Source organism: Sceloporus occidentalis, unplaced genomic scaffold, assembly GCF_023333645.1.
Source record: "Sceloporus occidentalis isolate IW3139 unplaced genomic scaffold, rSceOcc1.0.p SCAF_145, whole genome shotgun sequence".
NCBI lineage: Eukaryota > Metazoa > Chordata > Lepidosauria > Squamata > Phrynosomatidae > Sceloporus > Sceloporus occidentalis.
Genome location: NW_028317125.1, coordinates 938,528 through 951,338, shown reverse-complemented (window position 1 = coordinate 951,338; position 12,811 = coordinate 938,528). Strand labels below are relative to the sequence as shown.

Genomic DNA, 12,811 nt, shown 5'->3' with positions numbered 1-12,811 from the left:
TGGCGGTGAAGTGTTTTACCATGTATCTACCAGTACTGCCTGTCACAGAAGACTGGAGACATCTCGCCAGTGATTGTGGAGTGGGAAACAGCCTGTCTTCTTTGTATTGTACATCACAGAAACATAAGGGCGGAATAGATGGTAGAGCGCCTACTGTGCAAAAGAAATTATTGAAGACATTCCTCAATGACATAACACCTAAACATTTGTAAAGAGCCAGTCTCCATATTCAGAAGTATTTATATTCATTCAAGTCTCAAACACACTTAAGGAAAGAAGCATACTCTATACAAAGAACTAGACCATCTTGGTGAAATGACAACCTAGCTATTGCAGATATCTTGGTGCGGGGGGTGGTTAAGTCTTAAAATTAATTCTGTATTTGAGGTCAAGAATATAGTAAAAGTCCAAAAACAGGCTGTGATGCTCTGTCACAATAAATATACTGTAGGTAATACTACATATTTCAACACTAAGACGTAACAGAGGTCCAAAATATTTATACTCTTCTATTTCATGTAGTACTCCAGCCATCATATGCACATTAATGCGTATCACCTTTCACACGCTCCATACAGTAAAACTACTATAAATTAGATCTAAACCTCTAACAGTCTAATTTTTAGGTTGTCTTGCCACAGACACTGGAGTCTGGTTATGGACCAGAGGGACCAATCAGTTCTTTACTCTGCTGCCTCCTTAAATCACATGAAGGTAACTTTAAAGGGTTGCCTTAGTGCAGGGTTTCATCTTTGACAGAGCCTGATGTACTATGCACCAAACTGTATGGAATAGTCTGTGTCAACACATTAACTATGCTTTCTATAGGACAACTTAGCCCACCTTACATCAGTAAAACAAAATTGCAATGAAAGCGCATTGCCTCCCACAACATGAATCAAGCCAAGTGACTGACTTCACTGAAATATTCACTGAAATATTGGGGACTACATGTTCTAACGGGTGAATGTTTATTTGTGATATGTCATTAGGTAGTAGGATTGAGAATAGCTAGAGCTGCCCCCTACCTTTTATTTCAACCTCTCCCAGCCTGAGCAGTAGACCGTGTGTGACCCTGCTGGAAGGAAAATGATGACCTGTAGCTACAATCTGGTCCAGAAAATAGTTTAAACATTTTCCATTTGAGGGTATTTGGAGCTCTGATCATCAATGGTTGAGCCACCGAGTGGTGGTAGGTGAATTCCAATAATACAATATACTTTCCATTTTATCCAAGAATAAGGTTGGGAATAATTTTCTAACTTGCAAAGCGTTTTTTTGGGGTTATTAGAAAGCCTACACTGAAAAGGCATAAAGTTGCATATTCAAGCACTAACAAAACACCAGGAATCTCTGTAAACAACCAGGGCAACTCAGAGCGTTCCCAGAATTTGTGATGCGGCAGCTGTCCCAAAATCACGAGAAACATTCTAGGCTTCTTAGAAGAGTACCGCACTCCCATCTGGACTTCAGCCTAGCCCACGCCTTCTGACCCAACTGCAAGTTTATTGGACTCTAAAGAGACATTGCTCAGAGCTCAACTTGGGCCAGTCTGTGAGGATGACCCCTGTAACAGTGTTAGAATTGAAGTATGTCTCGCCAAGTGAACGCTTCCCAGCTGGAGGAAGAGGGGGAGGGGAGGGTGAAAGACAGGGAAGCTGTAAACACACAGCTGGGAAAGAGCTCAACCCTGATCCTTCTGACTGGCCAAGAACTTTGTCAACAGTAATAAACATGCAGAGATGTAACAATATGATTTCAGGGAACATTTTTTATTTAGTCCCTGCCATGACAGGGAGAAGTTAATTAGTTTCTATTTACTTCTGAATGCAAGCAAAATGGGAAATATTTGTCCCAATCATAACGTGTACATCATAAACATGAAACCATGTTTTAAAAGTTACACATAAAAGAAAATCTTGTAAATTCATTTTAGTGAGATATTTTTGATATGATACTATCACCGGTTCCCAGCTCATCTCACTTTTTTTGTCCTATTTTAAATGGATGTAAACAGATAATAAATAAAATGTTTGAGACAAACCATTTAGACCGTATATTACAGAGCCTCCAGTCATGCACAGTGTCACATACTACTCATAGGCCCACACTAAATCAGTACTGTTAAATATGCAGGAGTTATACGGTTAATTTTTTATTTTTTTTTCAAATTAAAAACAAACAATCTTGTTGGACAGGTATTGCATAAATGTTTCAATACTCTCAGGATACAAAAAAAAAAAAAGAAAGAAGATTGTGATCACACAACAATGGCATGTTTATTCGCTAAATGCGAGTCGGACAGCCACCTTAGAAAAGGCACACTATAGGCAACGTGATGCTGCAAGCAGGTTATAGATGAACCGAGCACTGTACCCATTGTATAATATCAAAACAGATCAGGTGCCCCAGGGCAGTGTGTACTGTTAATGCCACTCCTCTACTACTTAAACCTGTACTAAGGTTTTTTTTTATCTTTCTAGTAAGAGATTGAATACACAGACACTCATTTTAAAGCAAAAAAACTGTTTTTAATAAAAAAACAAAACAGTAAACGGATATTCAAAACAAATGAATTAAACAAGACATCTCAAAGTCTCTGGAATGCTTTTAAGTTGGTCTGTAAAGCAGTTTGGTACATCCACCACAACAGCAAAAGGCTGTTGGTTTTAAGGTCTTCTGGCATTATCCAATACTACCCATGTGTATCATCTACGTGCTACAGCACTGACCACGTCGATTAAGAGAATCTACCAAGTCAACGATTTGGGTTTTTTTTAAGCACCAATTTGGTCAGGAAACTTGCCCCACCTTATCCATGCTGCTCTCTCACACCATGGCCCAATAAAGATGAAAGGAAAAAAAATCATGAAAGTATTTAAGGCAAAGATTAATGGATCCTGTGTTTTTTTGTATGTACAAATATGGAAGATGTTTATCTTTAGCACCGAAATATTATTAAAGGGACATAAGTACAGAGTATAAGCACTATGTTAGCAAAATGGATCTTCAGCCCTTTAATTATATATTTCCCTTCTGTAGAAGGGGGGAGAAAAAAAAAAAAAAAAGAAATGTTCAACCAAGATATACATCAAACACGCATTATTCTCCTCGATACTTCTCATGAAGTTCCAGAATTCACCTATGTTTATACCTCTTCATATGTGTTTTAGTTTAGTCTTTGAAAAATCACCACTAGTACAGTATGGTTACTTATGCAACAGTGATCCATAAATTAAACAGATCACAACAGTGGTCAGAGGGGTCACCAAATCAAGGCTTTGCTAATCCTTCTTCTTGCAAAGGTTGAAAAGTGGTTATCCCTCATCCACATACATACAGCCCCTTGCACAGCCAGCTTCCTATAGTCAAAAAATGCATTAACCACATTGGTTCATCGCTTTGCATCAACTGGAAGAGACTTGGTTTAGTTTCATGGGGAATGATCTTCCTCAGACTCCAATCCCCATTCACCTCTGGGCTCTGACACACGTGCCCTATTCCTTGTATATTAAAGGAATTTTTCAGTCTATTCAGGTGCCAACAGCTTTTGGTGAAAAAAAAAAAGTAGACAGATTTCATGTTCTTGAAAAATTCTCCTTCAGCATGTCATGCAACGAGGTCGGATTTCTGCAGCTGGTGGGTTAGGATCAACCTAAAGATAATAGGAATTGCTTAGATTAGTTTGCATTCATTCACAACAACAACGTTCCAAATACAGATTAACCCACAAAAATTTGGCACTGTGACTAGGCTGACAGTTTTCCAGGACACATACATATAACATGTTTCTAGCCGGAGCATGTTAAGTGATAAATTAAAGTGTATGGTTTTTTTTTTGTTTTTTTTTTTTAAATACATCATATAAATGACCCCCCCCCAAAAAAAAAACAAAAAAAAAACGTAGCCAACCGGTTTGTCAGCACTGCCAAATTTGTAATGGTTGGGGGCCTGGAGAGATTACTAAACTCAATGTTTATAATACATCTTCTCCACTAGGAGATTGTGAGCCCCAACATAAACATGCCACTGCAGTAACACTACGCATATCAGTTCCTACAGATGTAATGATTGTATTCCGCACCAAGTTAAAGTGCAAGTATCAGGGTGTCAAAAACTCTGGAATATGTCTAAATAGGAGGCACATAAACAATACTGAAAACAGCAATAATGTTGGGCTAGACCGAGTTTAAAACTCCCATGGCCCAAGGCAGATAAAGTTAAGAGATTTGCTTTGCAGGGAATTACGGTAAAACAGGCTATTTTAGCGTTTGATCTCAGATGAGCTAGTCGCATCCTTTGCGAGAATAGAAGGCCTGATTTGAGTCCTTTAACAGTTTTAGCATCACTATCATTCACCATCCTGTAAGTGGCCCTTTTACCAGTGGAATTAATGCTCTGTGATACACAAGGCCGATTCCCTCTATTGAAGAAACTAACTACCAAGACGGTTGGAAGAATGAGTATGATCTATATCCTCACCTCTGAGTAGAGAGGAGGTGGTCTGTTTCTGAACTCCTGGATGTAGGCATAAAAAGGTCCTTCTAGGATACAACCCATACTAGCATGACGTGGGGGAGCCAGACAGTGATCTGCCTCCTCGTCCGACACCACAGAGGAGTACTCAGGAGGCGCTAGACAAAATAAATAGTCAAAGTTAGACCAGTAGCATAATCATCAATTGTAATGAATACAGCTATTTAATGAGTTTGTTCCCAAAACTAAGGGGACAGTTTGCACCTTTGTTTAATTAAATGTCAGCACAACTATTATGTTAGAACATTATACCATTGTCTAGCAGTTTTGCATTAAGCTTCTAATATTGGACAACTGTGAACTAGAATACAATTGGGTAGCCATTCAAAAGCTAGGTAAGAAACATCAAAACCTTTATTTCCAACATGGAGCAGATTTTCCATTCACGCACATGTAAATGGAAAGCCTACTTATTTATTACAAAACAGAGCGTAGGCCAGTTCCGACATAAAAACATATGCTACAACCATAAGAAAACCAGGAGTACTTAGACACTTACGTTCTGGTTGTTCTGGAACGGTCATCCGTAGCCAATCCAGATTAACGCTGTACTGACTGCCAACACTGGAGGTTCTGCTACCAAATGGATGAAGTGGTATGGTACCAATAACCAAAGGCAACTCAAGGAGTAGCTTTGAAGAGCCAGGTATTTCCACACAAACCTAACAGAGAAAAAAAAAACACCTTAAATAAAATATATACTAATAACCACCTTATTTATAGTTATATATATATATATATATATATATATAATATATATATATATAAAATAAAAGTGATATATACCTTCAGGGAATATTCGACACGAATAATTCGACACTGAATTGAGGGTCCCAGAGGAGGTATTTTCAGTGCCCGACCATGCCAAGACTCCCTCTTTCCTGCAGCAACAGAGTCTCCAGCCAGTGTAGCAACCACACACTTCTTCTGCTTCATAGTGCCGCGTGCAACAAAGGTCTGACACTGAATTATGGCTGCTTTGGGCACTACAGTGCGAGTGGTACAGTTGTCAATCTCCGCAAAAATGGGGATTACTTCACCTGCAAACAGATATGTACAAAGCCATGTTTATAGTTCATGTCTTAAAATTTCAAGAATGTGAGGGCAGAGGGTTCCCTTCTAACTTACTACATTAGCAATTACATCCCTTATCCTTGGGCAGTAATTACAATTCGCTGCCTGAACTGAAACAATCTGATAGGGTGTAAAATACCTTACCTGGAGTGTAGCCCTTCCGGTCGATCTTGGCAGTAACAGACACTTGACCCAGATTGCAGTACCATGCATGAGCAATCTTTTCTTTGGAACCAGCCTGAGGGGACTAGATAAAAGACGAGGGGTTGAGAAACCCTTCCCTTCAACCAACATAGTGATCTATTTGGAACAACTGGTAAGTTAAGAAGTTAACCCTCTTCAAAATGACAAGGTACATATATTTAATGAGTGCCAAACAAGATATTAATCATGGACATAATTACTAGGTACACATAGTATAAGTAGTATTTAACAAGATAACCCTTAGCTGAAACCACATTGGCCAGTGACCCCAATCTCCATTAAAAATAAAAACGCAAGCAAGACTTACCAGTAAGTCTGGTGTATTAATGTCTATAGGTTCAAGCACGGTGAATTCCTTTTTGGTTTTCTTGACAGTAGACCATGGACGGTGTAACTTGGCTTTGACCCAATAACGGACATTCCCATGTTTTCCTTCAAAAGAGGTCACTAGGGTCCTGTAAGAAATAAGATGATTGGAAAAATCTATTTCCATCATCAAGCCAGAAAACTACATATAAAAAGAGAGTATACTCAATTTTTTGGACTCTACTACTTTCTATTATCTATGTGCTTAAGATATTGTGTCTGGCCTACAAGTAGTAAGAGATATGCTATATATTTGTCAGTTTTGTAGGTGTCTGTTTTTTTGGTGGTTGGAGAATTCAGTTATACAAAAACTAGAATATGAAGAGAAAAGAAAGTACACAGATGTTGTACTCACTCGGGCAGTTGAAAGGTAAAAGGAAACTCGTGCCTTCCTGCTGGTAACACTGTAGGAGTGCCGTTATCTGAAGGGAGAAAAAGAGCATAGAACATTCAGTGCAAACATCCAAGGAGGTTTCTTGCAGTGCTTCCTGTATTAGTGTTCGCTTTACCCAAGAATCAACACTTTCCGTTTCATAGCTTTTGGATAGACCTTTTAAATCTGTGGTTTGTCACACAAGATGTGTTTAAATGGTTCAGTAAGTGCATAAAGAGTAAAGCCAAAACCTGTTTATCCAGAAATCATGCTAAAAGGCAGAGAATACCAAAACCCCCCCACAACAAGCTGGGCCCATAGTGTTTAAAGGCAAGTTTCCTTTATAGTTTAGAAAACGCTAACAGCAACAGTTTTCGGTCTACAAGTACATATTGAATTTGAGGAAAAATAAAAACGCAGACACAAAATCAAAAGATCAAGCACAAAACTACATATTCTATGTGGATCATGAATAGTGGCACAAGCTGTGTCTCAATGACAGCCAAGCTTATGTGAGTTAACCTTCTCTATTCTGGACCTGCCCAGCACAAAGGTAGGTGAACTGAAGCAGGTTACTGTGACCTTGAGTGTTCACACAAACAAGTCTCAGACAGACCCAAAAATAGGAGAGAGCAAATGGGAGCAGGCCAGGTCACTTATCCAGTCAATGCTTAAAAAGTTTATGCAGGGACAGTTTGAAGTGACTCTGGCCAAGTCTAGAAGTCACGGCAGTATATTAGTCAAGGGTTTCATTGCTTACATCTTTGATTGCTACCTGACCTTCATCCAGGTACACTTTTGTTCTCATTGCCATCTTATAGTTCCCCCAGTTAAAAACTGAAATGATCTACTGTGGTAGCAAAACACACCAACCTGCCACAACAAAACATGCAATCAAAAGTTTTTTGCTTTTCAATTCTACATTGCTAGCATAAACCGTGAAGTGCAAAAGATGCTTACAACACTAACACTAGCCAAACAGGGGCGAAATGTCACTTCTTAGGGACAACAGTGCTTGGCACTCAACACTCCAGTATGCCACTGGAACATATACCGGGTCACATAAAGCTACATATTCTTGCTCTAACACACTATATATGTGTGCTTGAGCAATGATCGCACACTGTTAAATGGTTTTGTCCCCCCGGATCATGCTCACCTGTCTGTAGCAGGGTCTCTTTGCGATTGATGTACTCCACTTCATCACTATAGTTCTGGGTGTAAGCTGTGCTGGATCCAGCACTACGAGATTCAGTCCAATACACCTTAGCATAACCCCCTGCATGCAGCTTCACGGAATCCACTTTAATATCGGTAACCAACTCCAAAAGCACCTTCCCAGTGACAGTGTCTCCACTGCTGAACACCGGAGGTGTATCCAGATCGGGAGAATCAAAGACAACAACGAACTTCTTCACTTTGTCAAAAATCATCTTAGCTTCTTGCAATAGAATAAAACAAAACAAAAAACAAAAACAAAGCTACACTACACAACCAGGTCCTATCACAAAAAGTCTTCAATATAACTTTTAACGACTTCTTTATATTATAATAATAAAAAAGAAGAAATAGATGTAAATTCAACAAATAAACTAATTCGCTACCCTATCGCTAAATCCCTAAATGCAGTTCTCTGCTGGATTGCCTAGAGAACGCCGCTTATATACCGGGAAACTTGGTGCACGGCGAACGCTAAAGTTTATTAACCAATAAGATTATCGATGGGCGTGGACTACGGCGAAAAAGGGCGAGGTCCACCGTTCCAGGGAGAGAACGTCCAACATTTCTTGTGCAAAACAAGTACAGCGCGCATGCGTAGACAGAGCCCAGGTGTACTGAACAAAGCTTCTGTACACTCAGTGTGTTTACATACATTGACAGAAGGAAATAGATTTTATTTCAATGCTATAAGGCCGAATAAGTACCAGACGAGAAAAAAACGAGGTGATGGTACTTAGGGCTAAATGTAAGGTGTTTGAAACCCCTTACACTACATTTATTTATAGAGCCCCAAAGATTCCATGAGACAAAACAAAATGATGAGGGTCCTGCTCTTGTGAGTTTACAATCTATCATAAATACCTTAATCATTATAGACAGAAACTGTACAAGCATTAGTTAATGAAAAAATAGGATGGTGAACTGTTTCTATAATATATATATATATATATATATATATATATAATTCATAATATTATTCTCATATGGTTTTACTGGCCATAACTTGTCTTATGCAGTCTGTGGCCAACCTTACTGGAAGAACAATTTGTTTCCCTTACCACGATGTCCCGATCCAGTAATTTAAGTAATCTCTAGAAAGTGATTTCCTAAATTGTTACTAACATTTGTTTTGTCGCCAGGCAGTTCTGCACAAAGTTACTAGGCAATTGAGCCAATCCAGTATGTTAATTGTTAAAAACTGCCTTTATTCCAGTGCATCTGTCTTTTATAATAGAAATAGTAGAAAATATTTGTATTGTTTTATATTCTGCTACTTTGGATCAGTGAATAACTGCTATTCCCTTGGGATGAACTTTCCAAGAATCTAGAAAAGAATTTCGTACCATGAAAGTAAACATGTGGTGCTGCTCCCACCCACACGTGGATAAATTGTACTGTGCTCTACGACAATTAAACATCTATTTTGGTCTTCTGATATTACAATGCTTTGTTGCATAGGGTTCACAAATATCTTTAATATCTTTACAGTGGTCTGTGAAGGAAAGTGAAGGAATTTTAATGTTCAGCTATGTACTTTTGATAACCGGACTTCACAATAAATACACAGGCGTGTACGGAGACACAAAGAATCCCTCAAAAAAATGACCATTCATTTATAAGCTACCCGGATAGTTTGAATAGTTGTGTGTAAGGAATTTCAAACAAAACATTTGCGCTATATAAATAAAAGATAATAATAACATCAGAGCCATATTTGACAAAAGTTCATTCTTACACTGAGACAATGGTATCGGCCCCAGGTTTAGCTCCTTGCCACTAAATTGCTTTAGTTACGGTTTTATAAATACGGCCCAGTGATAGGAGGTACCATAGATAACTTAAGGGGAGATCGTGAAAAGCTTTGACAGTCTACAGCAAGGTTCAGTAATCCGTGGAAAAAGTCATTGGACCTAGTGCTCTTGGTATCATCACACACCCATGTATCAAGAAGAAACTTGAAAAGCACCCATCTCCCTGCATGCATACACAAACATGATAGATCATATTCTGGCTCTCCATCATAGTACATGGCAAGAAGGAAGAGGCCTACTGAGACCTCTGAAGGGCAAATGAGCTGGTTTAAAAAGAGGTCATCCCAACTCCTCTACAGAGCAGCAACATACTGGAAAGCCCAATATACTGGAAAGATCTACCTCTTGCAGTATGGAACATGACTGCTGCCACCCCTCTATTACCCTAGTTCTGGACAGCCAAGGCCAGAATATACTTAGGAAAGGTGGAGAGTAAGAGTTCCCTTTTGTCTATATCCAAAGAGGAGATCATCCAGTTAACGAGGTTACATTATATTAGAAACAAAGTAGGTGCGCCATCAAAAAAATAGTTTCACTGGGTAAATGTGACTGGTACCTCTTCATTAAACACCCCTGGTTGCATGTATTTACACTGGGTACTAGTAAAGAAATGCTACTTTGCATCGTGGCGAAGATGGTTCAATACACGGTGTCGAAGGATGTAATCATATCCAATAATGGCAATTGAAATAAAATATTTTTGTGCACAGTAAAAGTGTTGAATAACCATGTTTCCTGTAATTACTTAATGAACCTATGTTAACCCAAAAAAAATGTGCTCTCACAATTTGTATTAATGCTGAATAGAAATAGTGATAATTGGGTGACTACCCCTTTAATGATATTGGTAACTACACCCATATAATAAACTTGGAACTTTCTTTAATAAAGATGTGTTGATACAGTATCAGTAAGAAGGAACATGCTGTGCTTTGTTAAGTTGTTGTAATATATGTATTACCAAATAACATTCCGTAAAGCTGTAGAAAGGGAGTATCTCCACCTAGTGGCCAACACACAAACTGTAGAACTAAAATCCAAAATCATTTTCGCAGTGTAGTTTTAGCTCAACCTTTAGTTCAACTATATCAGTAGTTTTAACCCATTATAAATATATAAATTTTAAAACAAACATACCAAAACATATATATTATATAAACTGTTGCCTTTAGGTACTTGGAGCACCCTTAGCATGAATTACAGTAAGACAATGTGTAGATGAAGTATGAATCATGCACAGCAATTAGCTTTGTATAATTATTTCAAAGAGGGAGGTGGAATTCCTTCTGGTTAGATCATATTTTTGTTGATTACAGTATCATAGGGTAATATTAGCACAAAATCATGAAATGTCCTTTTCTATTCTTGTGAGAACTTGTTTTGGACACCTCGTGCAATTTTTTCTTAGTACACTAGACTCCAGAGTCTGCGGGAAGAAATTTGACCCCGGCATAAACACTTCACTTTGGATTTAGAAGAGCGCAGATAAATAAGCTGTGGGTTATCCAACTAGGCATTTGAATACCACCAACTCTATAACATGAAAATATTGCAGTTGAACTAACTGTACTGATCAATAAAGATGTCAACAGCCCTTTTAGGCACATGCCAACTTTATTTAGAAGGGTAAGGTCCTCTAGATTGTAAGCTTGCGAGCAGGGCTCTCTCCACCAAATGTATCGGTTTGTCTTAGTCTGTCAATTCTTGTCTTGTCATATCCCTTGAATTTATGTATTGTATTAAGCGCTGCGTAAACTGTTGGCGCTATATAAATAAAGGATAATAATAATAATAATAAAAAGGTCTTTCATCTCTCAGAATAAACACTGGATCAAGTTTTAAACTATGTACACTCCTGAATACCCTTTCTTATAAAAACATTCAGACACCACCTATTTTACATCATTTTGTGGATGGAACTGTGGCACATCTACTCATAATAAGTAACCTCTTGTTATCAGATCTGTCTATAGAGCTTATTTCCCCTCCAAAGGGCTTACATGGGTCTTAAGTGTATTTGTAGATAATGATGATGTAACCTGGAGGGGGCTGAATTAATGTGAGCGGTGGCATAGTTTAGAGAACAAAAAGATGGGAGAGAAGACCAGGAAGGTGGGCACTAAATATTGCACATTCTGGCTGCAGTCATAAAAATAAACACAATATGTATTTATCATAAGTCATCATGAATGTGTATTAGTGTGTATGAGTATGTATGTGGTTTTTGTGTTCATGAGTGTGTAAGTGTGAGTTGAGTATGTGTCTGTTAGTTTACATTTATGTAAGCGTGTGACTGTACATAAGTGTGCCAGTGCTTATGGTAGGGTGTTCAAGCGGCTGATGGGCTTTACTTGCCCCCCAGGACGAAAGGTGCCAGCCCTCCTCTGCCTGTATGACATTTATACTATGTCGCCACGGTAGCAATAAAGAAGTTAACATAATGCATATCAAAATGCAAATCAAATCTCATAACCAAACACACCCCTGGTGGATGTAGGAGAACCACCCGTTCTGATGTTAACAAAAGGATATGTGGTTTGGCACAAGTAAACTTTAATGTGGAATTTCCAACAACATATCCTTATCATCGGCCCACATTTACTACTTATTGCCAAAAGAAACATTGTGATTTCTGGGAAAAAGGTCAATTGTTGTGATTTAAAGGGGGAAATTATGATCTATGTTTTCATTTCTCAGTTTTAAAGTTTTTTTTTCTGATATGAAACCTAGGTTTTCGTTTATCACAAATCTTTTTTTAGGTTTGTTCAAACTGCATCAATATATTTTGTACAGATTGGGCGGCACACTATATTAGAAATCAAAGAAAAATTGCCTAAAAAAATAGATATGTTTAAAGAAAAAATATACTCCAGTAAGTTAGAAATATTTTATACAAAAAGGATATTACAGCTTTTCTTAAGTACATTGATTCCCTTATTACAGAGCTGATATGTATCCAAATTATTTCATTCTTTTAGGTGTTCATTAAAAATTGTATTTTGTGGTTGATGTGGATCCTTGTCCTGTCTGTGGCAATGAACAAGCATCTTTAAAGGGGAACCCTTTCAATTTAAAGTTATTTCTAGTTTCTGCATTATGTACTATTTTCAATCTGTTGTCTATTATGTCATTTATATGTGTCCAAGCTTTGTTATCTCATCCCAGTCTACCACACTAACACCATCACTCCTTGTCATGCTACCTGTGGTAAACAATACAATCATCC

General features: G+C 38.1%; 1 protein-coding gene across 2 annotated transcripts; it reads right to left on the bottom strand.

Annotated features, from left to right (window-relative positions):
* Window positions 1-3,601: 3,601 nt before the first annotated feature.
* Window positions 3,602-7,986, bottom strand: LOC149280857 (arrestin domain-containing protein 2-like). Of its 2 annotated transcripts, none has more exons than XM_089500011.1 (8): window positions 7,713-7,986; window positions 6,536-6,602; window positions 6,122-6,269; window positions 5,755-5,857; window positions 5,323-5,576; window positions 5,036-5,198; window positions 4,483-4,634; window positions 3,602-3,655 (listed from the first exon to the last, which is right to left on the bottom strand). In XM_089500011.1, the coding sequence occupies exons 1-8, from the start codon at window positions 7,984-7,986 to the stop codon at window positions 3,602-3,604; spliced, it is 1,215 nt and encodes a 404-aa protein (XP_089356137.1). The 2 variants fall into 2 exon arrangements, with proteins under 2 accessions (XP_089356137.1, XP_089356136.1); XM_089500010.1 differs by having other exon boundaries at window positions 6,536-6,614; window positions 7,722-7,986.
* Between the last annotated feature and the right edge of the window lie 4,825 nt (window positions 7,987-12,811).

What these genes read in the sequence shown, in the direction of transcription:
- LOC149280857 (XM_089500010.1), bottom strand. Translation starts at nt 7,986, where the DNA reads ATGATTTTTGACAAAGTGAAGAAGTTCGTTGTTGTCTTTGATTCTCCC. An exon ending in TTAATACACCAGACTTACTG is followed by an intron (nt 5,858 to 6,121) that starts GTAAGTCTTGCT and finishes TCTTTTATCTAG; the next exon opens with TCCCCTCAGGCTGGTTCCAA. An exon ending in GTGTCGAATATTCCCTGAAG is followed by an intron (nt 5,199 to 5,322) that starts GTATATATCACT and finishes TTTCTCTGTTAG; the next exon opens with GTTTGTGTGGAAATACCTGG.